At 35.3% G+C, this 19,507-nt stretch overlaps 1 protein-coding gene across 2 annotated transcripts in view; it reads left to right on the plus strand.

Moving 5' to 3' along the window:
- G3BP2 (G3BP stress granule assembly factor 2) overlaps positions 1-18,541 on the plus strand; it is a 35,904-nt gene extending 17,363 nt beyond the window's left edge. Inside the window, exons 3-12 of one of the 2 annotated variants that reach the window (XM_070394864.1) lie at positions 869-950; positions 1,774-1,947; positions 2,479-2,569; positions 3,683-3,785; positions 7,292-7,472; positions 8,444-8,542; positions 12,664-12,766; positions 14,059-14,187; positions 15,029-15,147; positions 15,629-18,541. In XM_070394864.1, coding sequence (XP_070250965.1) covers positions 869-950; positions 1,774-1,947; positions 2,479-2,569; positions 3,683-3,785; positions 7,292-7,472; positions 8,444-8,542; positions 12,664-12,766; positions 14,059-14,187; positions 15,029-15,147; positions 15,629-15,901 — 1,354 coding nt within the window. In that variant the 3' untranslated portion in view covers positions 15,902-18,541. The remainder of the gene's footprint in view (positions 1-868; positions 951-1,773; positions 1,948-2,478; positions 2,570-3,682; positions 3,786-7,291; positions 7,473-8,443; positions 8,543-12,663; positions 12,767-14,058; positions 14,188-15,028; positions 15,148-15,628) is intronic. The other variant, XM_070394873.1, reaches the window with a different exon arrangement.
- The last annotated feature ends 966 nt before the right edge of the window (positions 18,542-19,507 follow it).

Below are 19,507 nucleotides of genomic sequence, written 5' to 3' on the forward strand. Positions count from 1 at the left end.
TGTGATCTTAGGTAAGTTAATTTAACTTCTTTTGAATCTCAGTTTGCTCATTTAGATAATAGCACTTATTTCATGAGTTTGTTGTTAGGGTTAAATGAATCAGTATATGTAATGCACTGAGAACATTACTTGGCATAGAGGAAGTCTTAAACATGTTTTATGATTGAACTTGAATTCTCTTTATGAAAAAATCAACCTTGCATGTTTGATAACCCTAATTTAGAAAGATATTGATTCTAATTGCTTTAGGTAATGCCAGAGAAGCATCGTGTACTTAAAAGCAATATAAACATTAATAAAAAATTGGGTGTTGAAATAATGTAGATTTTTTTAATGTAGTCTCTGAATTATTTGTTATTTTAAATCTAAACTGATTTAATCTAAACCTTTCAAGGGTTAGTAATCATTTGGAACTCAAAAAGTAGAATGTTAAACAGCATTTGATTCCCAAACTAATCTAGATAACTGAGTTTTTTTATCTAAAGGAAAAGAAATGGGTCAACTACTGCAGCATCAGTATGTAGAATGTTTTATGAATATTTCATTTTTCCACTTAACAAAAAATAGATGTAACAGGAATTAGATGAGAATAGCTAATGATCTGGGTGCATGGTATATTAGTGTGCTAGATACGCTAATAATTTTATGTCATTATTTATTTAATCCTTACAAAAACCCTATGGGGTAGTCATTGTTCTGATTTATAACCACGGAAAGTGAACTTAAAAACCCTAAATATACTTAAAATTACACAACTAATGAATGAGAGAGCTGGACCTGGAAATTAGGTCTCTCTGATACCAGAACTCTATTGCCTCTTAGACTTCTCTTGATTATTGAATATTAATCATTATCAATGGTTTTACAGGTTTTATGGCAGAAATTCTTCCTATGTTCATGGTGGAGTAGATGCCAGTGGAAAGCCCCAGGAGGCTGTTTATGGCCAAAATGTAACTATCAATTTCATATACATTTTAGATTTTTCTTGTGTGTTGATAGAGATTTGAAAAATAGCCTTCGTGTGCCCATTCTCCCTCCTCCCATTGCCATTAATTTCTTGAATGTGATCATTAGTTGTAACTAGAATTTATGTTACAATAATTATGGATTGTGCTTTGAGTTCTTAAAAACATCCATTTTGAATGAAGCACATTATTAACATTGGGGTGGATACAAAGGAGAAGATGGGATGTTTTCTATCCTTGATGTAATTTATACATAAAACAAATTGAGACCATGTATTAAGTTTATACAAATGTGGGCTGAGTGTTACTTTAAATAGGGATGTACAGAAGTATGTATGCTCCTTAATGATTTTGTAGAGAATGGGATGTGGGATTTCAGCTAGACTCTAAATTACAGGATTTGGCCTTGCCAAACGAAGAAATTGAAAGTAGAAGAAATGGCCTTAGCAAGCATGCAATAAAGTAAAACTAGCTATGCGGTCAAGGGGTAGTCAACACATTTTGTGTGAGTAACTAAATGCCCAATACAGAATATGGCAGGAAGCTTTATAAAGCCCATATTTCTGCATAATAAGAGACGCCATTGTGATTTCTTATGTCAAGAGTTGACATGTTGAAAATGGTGGCTTAGGAAGGAAGACCAGTCTGGCAGTAATACATAGTATGATGAAATGGATTCAAGTGAGGCAGAAGGATTAAGTAAATAATCTATAAATTGTAAGGAAGAAATCAGTGAAGTTTTGTTGTTGTATTGTATAGGTAATGCAGTATCACAAAAGTTTGTATTTTTTCCCTTCTCCTAATAAAGGATATACACCACAAAGTATTATCTCTGAACTTCAGTGAATGTCATACTAAAATTCGTCATGTGGATGCTCATGCAACCTTGAGTGATGGAGTAGTTGTCCAGGTCATGGGTTTGCTGTCTAACAGTGGACAACCAGAGAGGAAGTTTATGCAAACCTTTGTTCTGGCTCCTGAAGTAAGTTTTCATTTACATGATTTTGTTTGGCTCTTAGTTGCTTGATGTGTCCAAAGAGTTTCTTCTTACCAGCTTGGATACATATACATGTAACTTTTTTAAGAAATTTGTAGTGAACATGTTGATATAATTTACTTGAGCTTTTTGTGCGTGTGTGTTTGCACTCTTTGACTAGAGGTAAAAGACAGATACTGATACTAATGGGTAAATAGATGATTAAAATTACAGAACTAATAAAAAAAATTATGTTTAATAGGTTACATATTAAATGGAATGGGAAAGTTTCATTTGTTAATTGTTCAGATTCTCTTACATTGAGTAGACATTTCTTGAGTGTCCAATATTCTTTGATTGATCTTCTTTAGTTTACTTTATTAACATCATATAGCATGTTCAACTTTGGGAAATTATATTGAGTCCACGTTATTTCTATAGTATTAAAATAGAAATTGAATGTGCCGTGTAATTTGTTCTTTTTGTGTTGTGCCACTTTTATGGGTACTTATGGCATATTTGGATTTTTTTTTACAGGGATCTGTTCCAAATAAATTTTACGTTCACAATGATATGTTTCGTTATGAGGATGAAGTATTTGGTGATTCTGAACCAGAACTTGATGAAGGTGAGGTTACTTTCAAGGTAGAAAGGTTCTTTCATCACTCTTTAAGGAAAAGTATGAAATTTACAGAAGCTTTTGTATAACTGAGTTCAAAACCCCTTTCACCTTTTGGTATTTGTTGTAAACAGTATAGGTGTTCATTATATGAAATTATAAAAAAAGTCAGACAGAGAGAGTGAAAAAAATTCTCAATCTCATCCTTTATAGATAACTAAGAGTTTGGTGCAAATTACAGAATTTTGTTGAATCCTATACTTGGCCTAAAGCTTGCTTTTAGGCCTGGCTGGTGTGGCTCATTGTTGAGCATTGACCTATGAACCAGGAGGTCACGGTTCAATTCCCGGTCCAAGCATATGCCCAGGTTGCGGGCTCAATCCCCTGTGTAGGGTGTGCAGGAGGCAGCTGATCAATGATTCTCTCTCATCATTGATGTTTCTATCTCTCTCTCCATCTCCCTCAGTAAAATCAATAAAAATATTTAACTTGCTTTTAATTTTTCACTTAATATTTTAGTTGACTGGTAATTTTTTAGATATACCATAATTATTTAATTGATCTTCCATTGATATACATCATTTTTTAAATTATTATTTGCTCTATTGAATAGATGTGACAAAGGAAACTGAGTTATGGCTTTATAATTTATTTCCTTTCTTTTCCTTACTAATGGATTTTTAAAAAAATATATATTTTATTGATTTTTTACAGAGAGGAAGGGAGAGAGATAGTTAGAAACATCGATGAGAGAGAAACATCAATCAGCTGCCTCTTGTACACCTCCTACTGGATATGTGCCCGCAACCAAGGTACATGCCCTTGACCGGAATCGAAGCCGGGACCTTTTACTCTGCAGGCCGACGCTCTATCCACTGAGCCAAACCAGCTAGGGCACTAATGGATTTTTACAAAAAATACGATTAAATACCAAACTTTATCTTGCTTGCTCTTCATTTGTTTTTAGAGACTAGGGAATATCACAAATTAGTGCTTTTATAAGAAATATGACAATTTTTTGCTATTTACTATCATATCACTGTCTTAATCATTAAAAATATGTATATCACATTGTGTGTTGAACCTCTTAAAAAAAAAATTTGGCATATTATGTGTTGTCAGAATCGGAAGATGAAGTAGAAGAGGAACAAGAAGAAAGGCAACCATCTCCAGAACCTGTACAAGAAAATGCTAGCAGTGGATACTATGAAGCTCACCCTGTGACGTAAGAATAGTGCTTGCAAAGTTAAATTTGTTCTATATTATAACGTCAGGTGGTTTTTGCTCCTAGAATTGTTCGAAGTTTTTGATAAAGGTACCTATTAGGACAGTATTTGAGTACTTTGAAGAAATTTGGAAATAATTGTTTTAATTATTTAAAAAATTGAACCCGGTTTAGACCAAAACCATGATCACTTACTGATAATGCAGATCACTTAGGACAATACAGAGTGAGCATTTTATTTATTTTATTTTTTTAGATTATTTTATTCTTTTTAAATTTTTTTTTAAATTAAATCTTTATTGTTCAGATAATTACAGTTGTTCCTCTTTTTCTTCCCCATAGTTCCCCTCCACCCGGTTCCCACCCCACCCTCTGCCCTTACTCCCCCCTCCCACTGTCCTCATCCATAGGTGAACGATCTTTGTCCAGTCTGTTCCCGCACCCTCCACACCCCTTTCCCCGCCAAGAATAGTCAGTCCATTCCCTTTCTATGCCCCTGAGTCTGTTATATTCACCAGTTTATTCTGTTCATCAGATTATTTATTCACTTGATTTTTAGATTGACTTGTTGATAGATGTGTTTTTGTTGTTCATAATTTTTATCTTTACATTTTTCTTCTTCTTCCTCTTCTTAAAGGATACCTTTCAGCATTTCATATAATACTGATTTGGTGGTGATGAACTCCTTTAGCTTTTTCTTATCTGTGAAGCTTTTTATCTGACCTTCAATTCTGAATGATAGCTTTGCTGGATAAAGTAATCTTGGTTGTAGGTTCTTGCTATTCATCAGTTTGAATATTTCTTGCCACTCCCTTCTGGCCTGCATAGTTTCTGTTGAGAAATCAGCTGACAGTCGTATGGGTACTCCCTTGTAGGTAACTGACTTTTTTTCTCTTGCTGCTTTTAAGAGTCTCTCTTTGTCTTTTGCTCTTGGCATTTTAATTATGATGTGTCTTGGTGTGGTCCTCTTTGGATTCCTTTTGTTTGGGGTTCTCTGCGCTTCCTGGACTTGGAAGTCTATTTCTTTCACCAGGTAGGGGAAGTTTTCTGTCATTATTTCTTCAAATAGTTTTTTAATATCTTGCTCTCTATCTTCTTCTGGCACCCCTATAATTCGGATGTTGGTACCCTTGAAGTTGTCCCAGAGGCTCCTTACACTATCTTCATATTTTTGGATTCTTTTTTCTTTTTGTTTTTCCGGTTGGTTGTTTTTTGCTTCTTCGTATTTCAAATCTTTGGCTTGATTCTTGGGATCCTCTAGTCTGCTGTTGGGTGTCTGTATATTCTTCTTTATTTCAGTCAGTGTATGCTTAATTTCTAGTTGGTCCTTTTTCATATCCTCAAGGGTCTCACTAGATTTATGGAGGGTCTCCCTAAATTTATCAGCAGTTTCTAGAAGATTCTTGAGTAACCTTGTAACCGTAGTTTTGAACTCTATATCCAGTAGTTTGCTTTCCTCCATTTCCGTCATTTGTGACCTGTTTTTTTGTCTCCTCATTTTGGCTGCTTCCCTGTGTTAATAGAGTGGCTTTCTGTGCTAGGTGTCCTATAGGGCCCAGTGGCTCAGCCTCCCCAATTACTGGAGGTGGACACTCTTGGTGCACCCCTTTGTGGGCTGTGTGCACAGTCTTGTTGTAGTTAAGCCTTGATTGTTGTAGGTATCACTGGGAGGATTTGACCTCCAGGCCAATTGGCTGTGAGAATCAGCTGTGTCTGCAGTGGGAGAACTTCTGTGCTGGACACACCCTTCTGGGGCAAGACTTGCTTCAGTGGGGCTTTGGTGCTCACTGAGTCTGCCCCCTGAGTGTGTCCTTTATGGATCCGAGGAGTTGTAATCTGGATGGCCTCACTCTGACCACTGTGTACACTGGCTCTTGGATCTCTAAGGAGGTGCTAATTTAGCCTCTGCCTGAGGCTACCCAGCAGGAGCTATGGAGAGATGTGCAGATTCCTCCTCTTTGTTTGGGGTTTGGAGGTGCCCAGATGAGGCCCAGCTGTGAAGCAATGCAAGTGCTGTGGGGCCTTGGGCCTTCTTTTGGATGTTCTGTATCTCTCTGACCCAGCTGCAGTTTGTTAGGTAATTTTAGAGGGCCAGGTATTCATATGCAAAAGCCTCTGCACACAGCTTGGGTGGGGCGGGGTCTCAGGGAATCAACAGGGAGCATACAGCTATGGCTGATCCTCAGCCCTGCCCTAAGAGTCCCCGTGTCTCAGTGTCCCGCAGTAATTGCTGCAAGCACCTCTGAGAGAAAGCCGCCTTTGAGTTCTGTCCGCTGCCAGACAGTCCAGTTTCTCCCCGTATGAATCTGGGTCCCCAGAGACTCGCCCGGAACTGGAGTTCAAAGCAGTCAGGAGCTTGTGTCTCCCTCCCGATTGAAAAAGACAACCGCGTCCTCAGGTGCCAGCCCCTTTCCATGCGCTCGAGCCTCCGTACCTCTGCACTTTACTTCCGCACCTCCTCTGAGTCTCTGTGCTTTTCTCTTTCCTTCTAGTTGTAGAATTTCCACTCAGCCAGACTTCCTGTGGTTCTGGATGATGTCTGTTTTGCCTTTTAGTTGTATTTTTTTATTTTTTTTTATTGTTTTATTGCTTAAAATATTACAAAGAGTATTATATATGTCTCCTTTTTTTTCTCCTCTTGACCCTCCCCTAGCCTCCCATGCCCCCGGTGTCTTGTGTCCATTGGTTATGCTCGTATGCATGCATACAAGTCCTTCGGTTGATCTCTTACTCCCCCCCCCCCACCCCCCAACCCTCCCCAGCCTTCTCGCTGTAGTTTGACAGTCTGTTGGATGTTGCTCTGCCTCTGTATCTATTTTTGTTCATCAGTTTATAATGGTCTTAATTATCCATAAATGACTGAGATAATGTGGTATTTTTCTTTCATTGACTGGCTTATTTCACTTAGCATAATGCTCTCTAGTTCCGTCCATTTAGTTGTATTTTTGAAGTGGTTGTGCGAGGCAGCAATTTCCGGTGTTTACCTATGCCGCCATGTTGGTTCTCTTATTTTATTCTTTATCTGTTTGTTTTTCAATATCATTTTTTTTTTAAATTCTCACTTAAGGGAATTTTTCTATTGATTTTTAGAGAGAGTGGGAGAGAGAGGAAAAGACAGAAATATCAATGTGAGAGAAACATCGATTGGTTGCCTCCTGCACTTGCCCTGTAGCCTGCAACCAAGGTACATGCCCTTGACCGGAATCGAACCTGGGACCCTTCATTCTGCAGGCTGACGCTCTATCCACTGAGCAGAACTGGCTAGGGCATGAGCATTTAATGTCAAAAATAGGGGGTTTCTTTCTAGTTGATACTAAAGTAAACATTTTTAGTAATCCAGTTTTAAAACAGTGAAGTTGAGAAATGTTGCTTGAGAGTATTACTCCCTTCTGCCTTCTAGTTCTTACTGGACTTTTGCCCATTAGATTAGAGAGATACTGAATTTTATCTTATTTGAATTAATCATTTTACTCATACTGAAAAGGAAATAAAATATGTTATTGTAGTAATGGCATAGAGGAGCCTTTGGAAGAATCCTCTCATGAGCCTGAACCTGAGCCAGAATCTGAAACAAAGACTGAAGAGCTGAAGCTGTCGGTGGAAGAGAAGAAGTTGGAAGAATTAGAGGAGAAGTCTACTTCTCCTCCTCCTGCTGAACCTGTGTCTCTGCCACAAGAACCACCGAAGGTTAGATCAAAGGAACTCTTTATAACATCACACTTTTATATTTGATAACATTAATGAAGCATGACCTTTGTTCTATTATGTTAATTTGTTTCATATAGTAAACTAAACTTTTTTGTGCATATGAAAGAAACTGGGTTTTTTGGTAATCCTGAGAAAATCTCATTGTTTTTTTCCCCTCAAAAAATACCCCTCAGAGTGAAGTTGAAGATTAATCTTTGTCTCTGCAATGTTTAGTACCTTACATGAAATTATTTGGGTCCATGCATAAAACTGAGAGTTGCTCTTCCATTCTGTACTAATAAATCCTCTACACACCAGATGCAAGGAGTCTTACAATTTCCCAACTTAAATAAGTTGGCCTATTAAAAGAAGAGATACCTCTTATTTCTGGCTTAATGGGAAAAGTTTTCTTACTACACTAATTAAACTGTCTTGGAAAGATGAGTGACACCCATAATGTATCATTTAAACCTATCTATACATCTTTTATCTTTCTGTAAAAATAGAAGGTTAAAGTATATTTGGGTAGTGAGAGGAGATTCCTTGTTCAATTTGTGAATGTTTGTTAAAGTTTCCAGCTAGTACTTTCTTCTTTCCTATCCTTCCCCTCTTAACACCATCACACACCCCATTTTTCTCTAAAAGGGGAAAGAAATTGGTTCTATTAGGCTCTTATTTTTCTAGCATGTATTAGTGGTTTTGTCCCACTTGCTCATCTACTTAGGGCATATAGGAACTTGCTTGTGGATTTATTTAGTAGTTCAGAAAAAAAACATCAAATAATCTTGCATAATGAGATTATGAAAGCTGGCACATAGACTGGCATGTGTGTGTGTGCCTTTCTTCTAGGAGTCTTCCAATATAGAACAGTAGTTTAGAAGTGAAAAGAAAATATATATTTGGAAGTTTCCCTATAGGAATGTTGGTGGTTTTCCATGATTAGTAGTCTAGGTTTGTTGCATTTCCTGCAGGCTTTCTCCTGGGCTTCAGTGACCAGTAAAAACCTGCCTCCTAGTGGTACTGTTTCTTCCTCTGGAATTCCACCCCATGTTAAAGCACCAGTCTCACAGGTAACCAATCTGTGAACACATTGGATTGTATCCTTGTTACATTGCCAATTGCTTATCTTTTTAATACTTTTTAAAATGAGTCGATCAGAAATTATGGATTAAATATACCAAAAAAATTGTATTAAATGTCAGTGCACCCACTTTAAATGCCAAATCTCCATTCATCATCTGCATAGGTGGTATTTGGGGTTTGGGTGTGTGAAATGCAGATTAAGTTGGTTTTACATACATTAATTATATTGTCATTTAAAAGGCTTCTATAAAATAACCAAAATAATTCCTTTTTAAAAAGTTTTAAATTTTATTTAAAACATATTTTAAGGAAGAAATTTGGAAAGGCACAAAGTAGTATGGCATTATAAAGAATCACTGTTTTAAAAAAATAAAATACTTTAAAAATTATACTGCCTAAGTTCTTCGTCTGTAAGTGGTTCACACCATTTAATCGAAGCCTGTACCAACTTATGACTGTAGTGTTCACCTTAACCAGTCATTCCAGTATTCTGCTTTTTGTTTGTGGTCATCATACACATTTCAGAGCTTTCAAAACATTGAAAATAGGTGTACTTTAGAATTAACTAAATTTAAATTAAATTTATAAGCACAGTTTAAAAGAATGTCTAATTCTTTTACCTACATTTTGACTTAAACTTCATTCCACTAGAAAATTTACATTTAAAATTGTTAGTGAACATACAATTGTTTGTGTACACCTCTTAATATGCTCTAAATAGTGAATCTTTGTGGTTTCAAAAAGCTAGTAATATGAGTCAGTCTTTCTGGTGTTGGTGCACATAATCAGGTACAATACATGGCCTCATGATAACCTTTTTTTCCCCCTCAGTTAGATATTCAGGAAGTGTTGAGTAGTTAGTTACCTCAGATCACAAATCAGGATTCTCCCTTAAAGAAAATTAATTTCCCAAGTATTGATTGTACTTTTCAACCCATCTGAAGACCTGATAAGTGACTTTTGGATATGCTTTGAAATGCTTGATTTATCAGGTTTGCATTTGGAATCCTTTGGATTGCTACTTCATTTCAGAGAGTTGGCTACATTTTTTTTAAATTACTGCTAGTTAAAAGTTAAAATAGCTTATCCTCATTATACCAGGCATTGTCAAAACATTTTATATTCATTTGCATCTAATCCTCATAACCACTTTGTGAGGGTGGTTACTATTATTATTCCTGTTTCCCACTTAATTAAATTGAGAAGTACTTCAGACAGGTATATAAATAGTAGGGCTGGACTTTGAATTCATGCAGTTGGCTGCCATGAGCACCAGAGTCCATGTGTGACTTATGCAAACTTACTTAGATTTCTTTAGACCTTTGGAGGGGAATGTATCTCTATTTACATTTAAGAAGAGTACTAACTATATTTAAGGCATGTCTAAATTGCATTTTATTATATCCTAGCCTCTTGCCTAGGAAAAACAATATCTTAAAATTTTTGAAGTTAGTTTTTGAATTGTAGGAGACTAGATTGTATCTCCCAACCTATACCCTATTAAAACAAATATTTATAGTTTAAACTTTAAAATAAATTTCTGATCTCTTTAGGCTATATTTAGAATGAATTCATGATTTTCCCCTTGATTTAATAAACCTTTCAATTTTATTTTGTTACTTTGGTGTAATATTTATTTCCTTAACAGTTTTAGCATAGGTAATTAATAAAATAATTAAATGTAGTTCTAGGGCATTACTAGTAGGCGTTAATTTCTTGGGAAAAAGATCTTGTCTGGAAATTGATTATTTTATCTAAATAGCTTATGTTAAATTGAAGGATGTGTTTATTAGTTGCGGTTTTTATTTGCTGTTATTGACTTGATTTGATGGTTTCATTTTTATCTCATTTCGTTTTACTTTCATTTGTGGGATTTGTCATGTGAGCACACTTTCTTGTTACATGGAAATAATTTTAAGGCCCTCAAATAAAATAGTATGTGGCATATTAGCCATTTTATCTAGTTAGAATAAGTAGTTTTAATCATAAATTTAAACCTAAAGTATTATAACTACACAGCTGGCTTAGTTAAAATATTAATCAATTATTGAAAAGAATTTTGTTAGATTTTTAATCTGATTTTTCTTGCATTGGTATGTATTATCAGATATATACTAAAAGGTTGCTAAATTAATTTATTTGTAAGATGTTGAAAATTATTTAAATAATTGTTACTTTGAAGCCCTTAGGATAATGGAAGAACTTTTCTGTTTTGCTACTTGTGGTTTTATTTTGGTAATCTGTTTTGAAAACCATTTGAATCAGTCAGGTGGCCTCAAATTCTTTGACAACATTTGAATTGAATGAGTCTTAGCTTTTTCTGATATTTTTAAATTAAAATGTTCATTTGCTATTTTTATGAATTTGTAAAACACACTAGTTTCATCAAAATTTTGTTAGAGTACATCTATTCTTTAATTCTGTTTTACAACCTAATATTCAAGTTAAGTTGCACTTTAGGCCCCCTTAAGTTGAAATTTTTAGGTAACTGCCTTTTCCAGGCATCACTTTGTGGGTCAAAATATCTTCTAGTGTTCAATTCCAACTAGAGATAGTAATGGTCTCAGGGCCGTAACTTGGGTCAGGCATAGAACATTCTTCTACATGTTTGGGTTAGAGCACTAACTAAATGTGATTTAATTTTAAGTGAATTAATAGTTACTAAACATCGATGTCTAGCAGCACTGTTTTGGTTCTTTGGGTGGTGTAGAAATAAATTAAGATATGGTCCTTGTAGGAATAAATACATATAAATAACTGAAAAAATCGAGTTAAAAATTTTTTTAACTAGCAAAATTCTAGAACATGGGAAACAATCTTGTTGGAGGAAATGAGAACCTACATGGAAGAAAATAGAATTTCGGAAGAGTCAGGCAAATTTGTTAAAAACTGTTAGGAATTACAGTGGTTATAGTGGGTGAAGGCATTTACAGTAATAAATTGTCATTGGTGAAGGAAGCATAACTTTTTGTATCAAAATATATCCTTGTAAAAAAAAATGTCCTTGCAAATTATAATACTTCAGTTATATATAAATGATGAGTTTGAGCCACTGCTGGGACTGAGGTCCTTAGAGATGATCAACCATAAAGACAGCACTGAAATTACTAGCTTCCCGATTTGACAACATGTTCTTCATATACTGCTGAGTGTTTTCAGCATCCTTTGAAGGTCCATATATTTTATCTGTTCCTTGTACTACAAATATTTGGGCAGTAGATAATCTGAAGAAGTTGGGAATACTGAACATGCCATTATATTAAAAGAAAATGTAATAGATGTGGATTTTTTTGTTGTTTTTAAAATAGTTGAATTGTATGTGTTTAATTCAGCAGTTAGCAGAAACTTTTGGAAGGCATCTTAAATGTCCCATTACCTCCCTCACCCAATTATCTCTCAAGAAACAGTTAAGGAAAATTCTCGGGGTCAGTCCTTAAATAAATGCACACCTTTCTCATAAGGAAGAGCAATAGAAAGTTAAAAGACTTCTTTGACTATTTGAGATACTATATACATGTTTCCAGCTTGTTTTCTTACGTGTATTTTGACTTAAAAGTAGTATTTTTAGGTGCTAGAATAAGCTAAGTTGTATATTTTGAATATTGATTTTCAAGGTTTATTTATAGGGTGAGGTTTAGAGGATATTGCTGAGCACTTACATTTGAAGGGCAGTAAGCTAGATAGTTAGAAAGTATGTGCCAGATATTCTTGTCTTCCTGAAATAAAGATGGCTCTTTCTTTTGTGTGTGTGTTTACATGGAGTGGCTGGTTCATCTTGCATTTTTGTGATTTTTATGCTTTCTCAGTGTGGATGTAACTTTTAAAATATGGTTGTAAAAAATAGCTTGTTGTGAGTTATATGGCCTTGAGTGGGAAAACAAAGCCTACCCTACAGTCCTAGATTGGTACAGAATATTTTTATAAAATTATTTTTCATGTATAATTAGACACTATGTTAAAAACGTTCTAAACTTAAAATTACCATTATGCCTGTTAGTGACTTTTGGTAGTTGCTTTTGTTGGTTTTTTCTATGGAATGTGTTTCTTTTCTTTATAATGTGTGTTTTCCCTTGCATTTTAAAATGTGTTTTTTTCCCTTGTGTTTCAGCCGAGAGTTGAAGCTAAACCAGAAGTTCAGTCTCAGCCACCTCGTGTGCGTGAACAACGACCTAGAGAACGACCTGGTTTTCCTCCTAGAGGACCAAGACCAGGTGAGTCAGTCCCTCCTCTGTAACTGTTAGAATTTAGTGTTTAGTACTTGAAAAGTTGGAAAATACTGAACTTGAAAACTCTGTGTGTGTGGTTTTTTTTTTTACAGAAACAAGATCTATATTGTTTCAATACAGATAGTGTTTTATACCCAAATTCTTTTCTTTCATTTTCAAAATGCTTAAAGGTTTAAATAACCTGCTAAAATTCAGTCTGGTGCAAAACAACTAACTTCTAGGGGAGGATTAGTTGTCATGCCATAGAGACATGTATTTTGAAGATAGTTATTAATAATAATTTTGAGCCAACTATTATTTGGTTATTGTCACTGGTTCTAAGAATTCAAAACCGAGCTGCCAATAACCTACTTTCTTACTTAGCACTCTTATCTCTTCACAGATAAACAAATAAGCACACCCTGATTCTTCTTATTTTGATTGTCTTAGGTTTTAAGTAAGTTGCCATGATTTTTGACTTGTTTCCATTTTTAGCTAATACATGTAGCACCTCTATTTGAATAATATAAGTATGTGTAGATTGCTTTTGGGAGGAGGTGGGAGATAGTATACATCAAATTTAGAATGTGTAATTTTTTCCACAAAAGTAAAATATAAGTGATATGTTATTAAACCAGAAGTCATGGAAGCTAGGGTTTATCCTAGCTTTGCCACTGATTGAGTTTAGGTGATACCCCCTTAAATTATGAGATTATCTTATGCCATTCAGTTATACAAATTTTTCTTGTGCAGTGCCTTTCTTATATGCCTGTGTTTTTTGTGTTACTGGGAGGATCAAATACAATTTATATATATGTGTATAAATGTATATGAACACCCTAACATATATAATATATACATGAAGTATTACTATTAAATTTAATGATTTGGCTCTAATTTCATACTACCAAAGATTAAGTAATTTGTGTATTTCAAAATACTAAACACATGTTTAGTACAAATATATCTCACTATATGAAATCTATTTGGTTCCTAGGTAATGGCAAGAGTTTAAGGAGGGAAACTTGAACTCCTAACATTTGCCTTTCATATAATCAATCAGATGAGTAGATCTAGAAGGGACTTGTGCAATCTAGTCAGTACCCTCACTTTACACTTCAATATCATATTTCCTTATTAACCTACTAATAATAGGCACTTTCATCTCTGTTCAAGAAACTCACTATCTTATTAAACTAAACCAGGAATATTGATATTAAGTGATTTTTATATTCATTGCTTTGAACTAATTTTTATAAGATGCTGTGAACTTTATATCTGCTCTATTCTTTTCTCAGGCAGAGGAGATATAGAACAGAATGAATCTGACAACCGTAGAATAATTCGCTATCCAGACAGTCATCAACTTTTTGTTGGCAACTTGCCACATGATATTGATGAAAATGAACTGAAAGAGTTCTTCATGAGTAAGTGGTTTATTTTGTTTTATCTTAAAATTAAACAGGAGAAAAACAGAGCTTTTTCCATAGTAATTAGAATATCTCCAGGTACCAACCACTTATCAGAAGAGAGTAGATGGCTATATCAGATGTTTCTCAGTGATTGTACTTAGTGTTGACTGGCCTGGTTCTCTGTAGGTGAGACGAAGGAGCAGGATGAATCAGTGTTAAATTTGGAGGTGGGATGAATTATAAAATTACAAATCAGAAATAGAAAATAGCATTGTCTTTCTAAAATCATGTACATAACTCTCCTTTTGAAATGTCTAATAAAGATACTGAAGGGTTACAAAACAAATATTCCAGCTAGTTGTTGGCGTCTTAGATGAATGACCTATATGAGTGAATATGTACCTTAATTGTTGTTGGATGTAGCCACTTGCAACTTTTATTTTGAGATGGATCAAGGAGATTAAGGTTATTCATCTTGAACAATTGAGGCCACAAAGTATTCTGTTAAAATATTTAACCCTTGGTGCCCTGGTTAGTTTGGCTCAGTGGATTGAGCATTGGCCCATGGACCGAAGAGTCCCAGGTTCGATTCTGGTCAAGGGCATGTACCTTGGTTGCAGGCTCCTCCCTGGCCCAGGCCCTGGTCAAGGCATGTACAGGAGGCAACCAATTGATGTTTCTCTCACATCAATATTTTTCTCTGTCTTTCCCTCTCTCTTCCACTCTCTCTAAAAATCAATGGAAAAATATCCTCGGGTGAGGATTACAAATAATAATAAAATAAAAATAAAGATATTAATGTGAACTTACCATTAAAAAAAAAATTTAACCCTTGGTGCAATGTATGTTTTCACAGGTTTTGGGAATGTTGTGGAACTTCGCATCAATACCAAGGGCGTTGGCGGAAAGCTTCCAAATTTTGGTTTTGTGGTTTTTGATGACTCTGAACCAGTTCAGAGAATCTTAATTGCAAAAGTAAGTGACCTAAAGGGCATAATTCAAGACTTTATTATTCCTGTTGTATATAACATTAATCTGGTGCATTTTTAAACCATAGAGAATCTTTTTTAATGTTAAAACTAAAATTGTTCATTATGAAATGGTTTATGCCAGTGGTTCTCAACCTTCCTAATGCCGCGACCCTTTAATACAGTTCCTCATGTTGTGGTGACCCCCAACCATAAAATTATTTTCGTTGCTACTTCATAACTAATTTTACTACTGTTATGAATCGTAATGTAAATATCTGATAATGCTATATCTGTTTTCCGATGGTCGCGACCCACAGGTTGAGAACTGCTGGTTTATACAAAGAATAGAGAATTGTTAGTTTTAAAGTCTGAGGTGTGGGTCATTTTAAATTTGTTTCTTAGGATTTTCTTATTTACATATACAAGGAAATACTTACTATTACTATCTAACCTGCCCATGTAAATCTTTTTGTTCCCTTTTAAAGCCAATTATGTTTCGAGGGGAAGTGCGTTTAAATGTGGAAGAGAAAAAAACAAGAGCTGCAAGAGAGCGAGAAACCAGAGGTGGTGGTGATGATCGCAGGGATATTAGGCGCAATGATCGAGGTCCTGGTGGTCCACGAGGAATAGTGAGTGGTGGAATGATGCGTGACCGGGATGGAAGAGGACCTCCTCCAAGAGGTGGCATGGCACAGAAACTTGGCTCTGGAAGAGGAACCGGGCAGATGGAAGGCCGCTTTACGGGACAGCGTCGCTGAAGCCCCACTGTTGGCAAAGTCTTGGCAGTGGTACATTAGTCATCGTGTTTGCATTCTTGTTAATTTTTTTTTTTTTTGGCTTTGGAATGTGACACAGCCTTTTTGATCATTTCTTTGATGTGAAAAGCATCTTTTGGTTATGAGTTAAATTGAGGTGGACATTATTTCCCCAATTTCACAACAGGATTCACATTGTTAATTTATAAATCTAGACTTGGAGAATTGAGGACTGAGGAATGACCATATCTTAAACTATCTACAACAAAATGAACTTTTTTTTAAGAGGACATGCCCAACTGAATTCAGGTCCTTTGAGTAAAAAAAAAATCCTCTGCTGCACATTTTGTTTTAAGTGTTACTGTTTCTGCCTATTAATCTTGGAAACACAAATAGTGCAATTGGAGAATTTTGCCTTTTTTCTTGGCTCCCCCAAAATACAAACCAACAGAAACTTTTTATGCACTCATCAAAATGCACTAATGGGTACTCTGAACTCATTAACATTGACATCTGCAACAGAAGGCAACAGGGGAGAAAAATCTTTCATCCTTTTTTCCAGTAGAAAATAGTTTGTGAAATGATGAGGGCATTTTATCTGCTTGCTGTGACCAGCGTGTGTACACATAAACCTTAACAAGACTACAAGTATATTCCAGAAGAAAACCATTTAGTTTGAACTAAATAACAAAAATCAGAACTTCAAATGCTATGGTCTTGAATACTAGACCAGATTTAGTAGCTCCATATCTAAGATTTTTCTACCTGCCCCTCTTCAGTACAGGGCTGGCTGGCTGCTCCACACACTCCTCCTCCCCTTTTTCCTTTCTTTAAGCTGTGTACAGTGAAAATTGTCTTTACTGTATTTTTGTTCTCTGGTAATGTAATAAGCATGATGGTGCCTTCTATTAATACATCATTCCAGTCTTGCTGGTAATTTTGTACAGTATAGTGTATGAATTGCTGTGCTGCAAAGCCAAACAGCTGCAAAATGTTGAAAAATCATTGAAGTGTATAAAAATTGCAGTATCTTTAAAATTAGTAAAATTGACTAGCATATTATTTACCTTGTTCTTTAGTTAACAACTTTGTGTTCTCTGTGGGAGGGAGTCTTGTGTGTTTGGGAGGGAGAGGGAAGGAGGAAGTCGGTTATTTAAGTCTCTTGTTGACTTTTCTCTTAGCATGAATGTGAATGATGAAGCAGATCACTTGAGAGGTGCTTGGAAAAGTCAATCAACTTGATGTACATTTTTAGTGACATTTTAAAAGCAGTCAGATTCCATAAATGGCAAGTAAACCTGAAGTGAGGATACTGCAATTTTCAGAGAAAAGAACAGCAGCTCTTAAGTGTTTGCATTTTCTATTTGGGGGGCAGGGAACTGTCATTCATTTTGCACAATTCTTGAACTGATGTCAGCACCCAAGTGGCTCTGAATTTAAGTCTGGGACGACATCTTTTATTTTTACATGAATCTCTAAACAATTCTGTGAGCAAAGTTTGTAGCTGCTGGATTATTGTCTGTCTCTTTAGCAAGTTCCAGTAAACCGCAAGTATGGCAAAGGATGATCAATTTTATGCTTGAAGCATCTGATACATATCAGTTTCTGATGTTTCAAGCTAGGAGTGGGGTAAATAAGTGTGACCACTTAAAGCTGCTTGTTAGCATGGAAGACTTCTCCATTCTATCTTGGTAAAAACAGAAATGCACTTGACATATAGCAAACGGATTTTGAATTATGAAAACTTTGTTATTTAGTAAATTAACAAATGATGCACATATTTTGTTTTTCATGTACTGGGTAATATAAGTAAAATTAAATCTGTCCCTTTTTTTCCTTTGAGTGAGGTCTTCCATGTTTGAGGAAAAGTCTTGCACTATTGCATACGTTGTGGGGACACAGATATCTTAATAGTTGCCATTTTGGGGGGGCTTAAGGATTTTTCTTTTTTCTGCTTAAAACACTTTTTACACTTTCTGATGTATAGTACTTGAAGTTCTTACCAGAAAATGAATTTTGAGTTTTGAAGCCTTTATTCAAACTACTTTTAAATGAGTGGTTTATTGTCAGTGTTTTTCTATAGCATATTTTTCCTTCATTCTTTTCTTTCTTCCCATTTTATATATGTGAAATTTCTAATCCAGGATATTGCCCTGCCACTCATGAAAACTGTTCTGGCACCAAAAGTAATGGCAAATGTTAAGTGTAATAGAAAATTAGAGCAAAGAGCCATTCAGCTTCAGTCTTTACATACCATGAATAAATCATTAAAACATCACATGGAGAAGTTTACATGGTGATTGTTCACCTGCAGTACTGTGGACTTTTAACATTTTGTCCCCTTTTCAGTGAACCAGAGTAAAAATATTCATCTACCATAACTGTTATTTGCTGATTTTTTTTTTTTTTTTTTGGATGGTAATATTCTATCCTTGTGACACTATTGCAACCAAATTGGCTTTACCATCTCGGCTTTAGTAGGTATAGAAGACAATGGATTACCATCTTTATTGCTGTAATGTGTTAAGCATTATATGCTAGTAGAATCTAGTTTAATTGTTTCAGGTGGAAAGTATTCTTTTGGTTTCCATTTTGAATGTGTTTGGACTAAACAAACAATAAACTACTGATGTCTGCAGCGTTTATCTATGTCCCTAATTTAATCTATAGGTTTGTGTTCCCAAATGTTTTCTCCCAATTGCATTTCACACATCTTAAGTAAAAATGAGCTGTTCTAAAACCAACTGCTTACTATTTGTGAGAATGGATCTATAAGAAGTAAAGCATTTTTATATTTTTCCTTAACAATTGTTAAGAGCTCTATCCCAGTTCAGCCAATTTACATGTTAAAGGATTTTAGAATAATAAATAGTAAGGAAGGTGAAGAATGATCTAAATCAAACTAATTTTTTTTTTTTTTAATCTTGGGTTTTCCAAAGGATTGCTACCTCACATCTCAGACAGGAGAAAAGGGATGGGAATATTGAGGCTATCTAAAGTTACGGACATGACCCAATTCAGAAATTGAAACAAATGTGTCAAACTCTAAAAGAATATTAAAGGAGGAATAATCATTTAATCATATTTATGAGTCCTACAGCATACATAATTTTGGAATTTGAGACTCTTTCTTCATTAAAAGGCATGGTATAATTGAATTATTCCTGATATAGTCAATGAAGATTCCTTAATCAGACTTCGCAAGTTTGTACTGGAGAGAAACCAAAAGAACCATTATTTAAAATATTCTTAAGGAAGTCAGACAAGATTTTTATAAATGTATATTAAACTCACTTTCCATGTTAATTATAATGTTAACTAGAGGCCCCTCGGCCTGGCCTGTGCCCTCTCACAATCCGGGATCCCTTGGGGGATGTCGAAGGCCCAGTGCATGGATTCAGCCTAATCTTCATAGGCCAGGCCGAGTGACCCCACTGGTGCACAGATCCAAGCACTGGGCCTCTAGTATGCATGTAAAATCTTTGGTTAATCTCTTCCCACCCTCCCTCCTCCTCCCTTCTGAGATTTATCAGTCTGTTCCATGTTTCCAGCCTGTGCGTTGAGCCTCTGCCCCCTGGTGGTCAGTGCATGTCATAGCTAATGGTTGAA

This window comes from Myotis yumanensis, unplaced genomic scaffold (assembly GCF_028538775.1).
Source record: "Myotis yumanensis isolate MYYU_CA2020_CCGP unplaced genomic scaffold, mMyoYum1.0.hap1 SCAF_1, whole genome shotgun sequence".
Lineage (NCBI taxonomy): Eukaryota > Metazoa > Chordata > Mammalia > Chiroptera > Vespertilionidae > Myotis > Myotis yumanensis.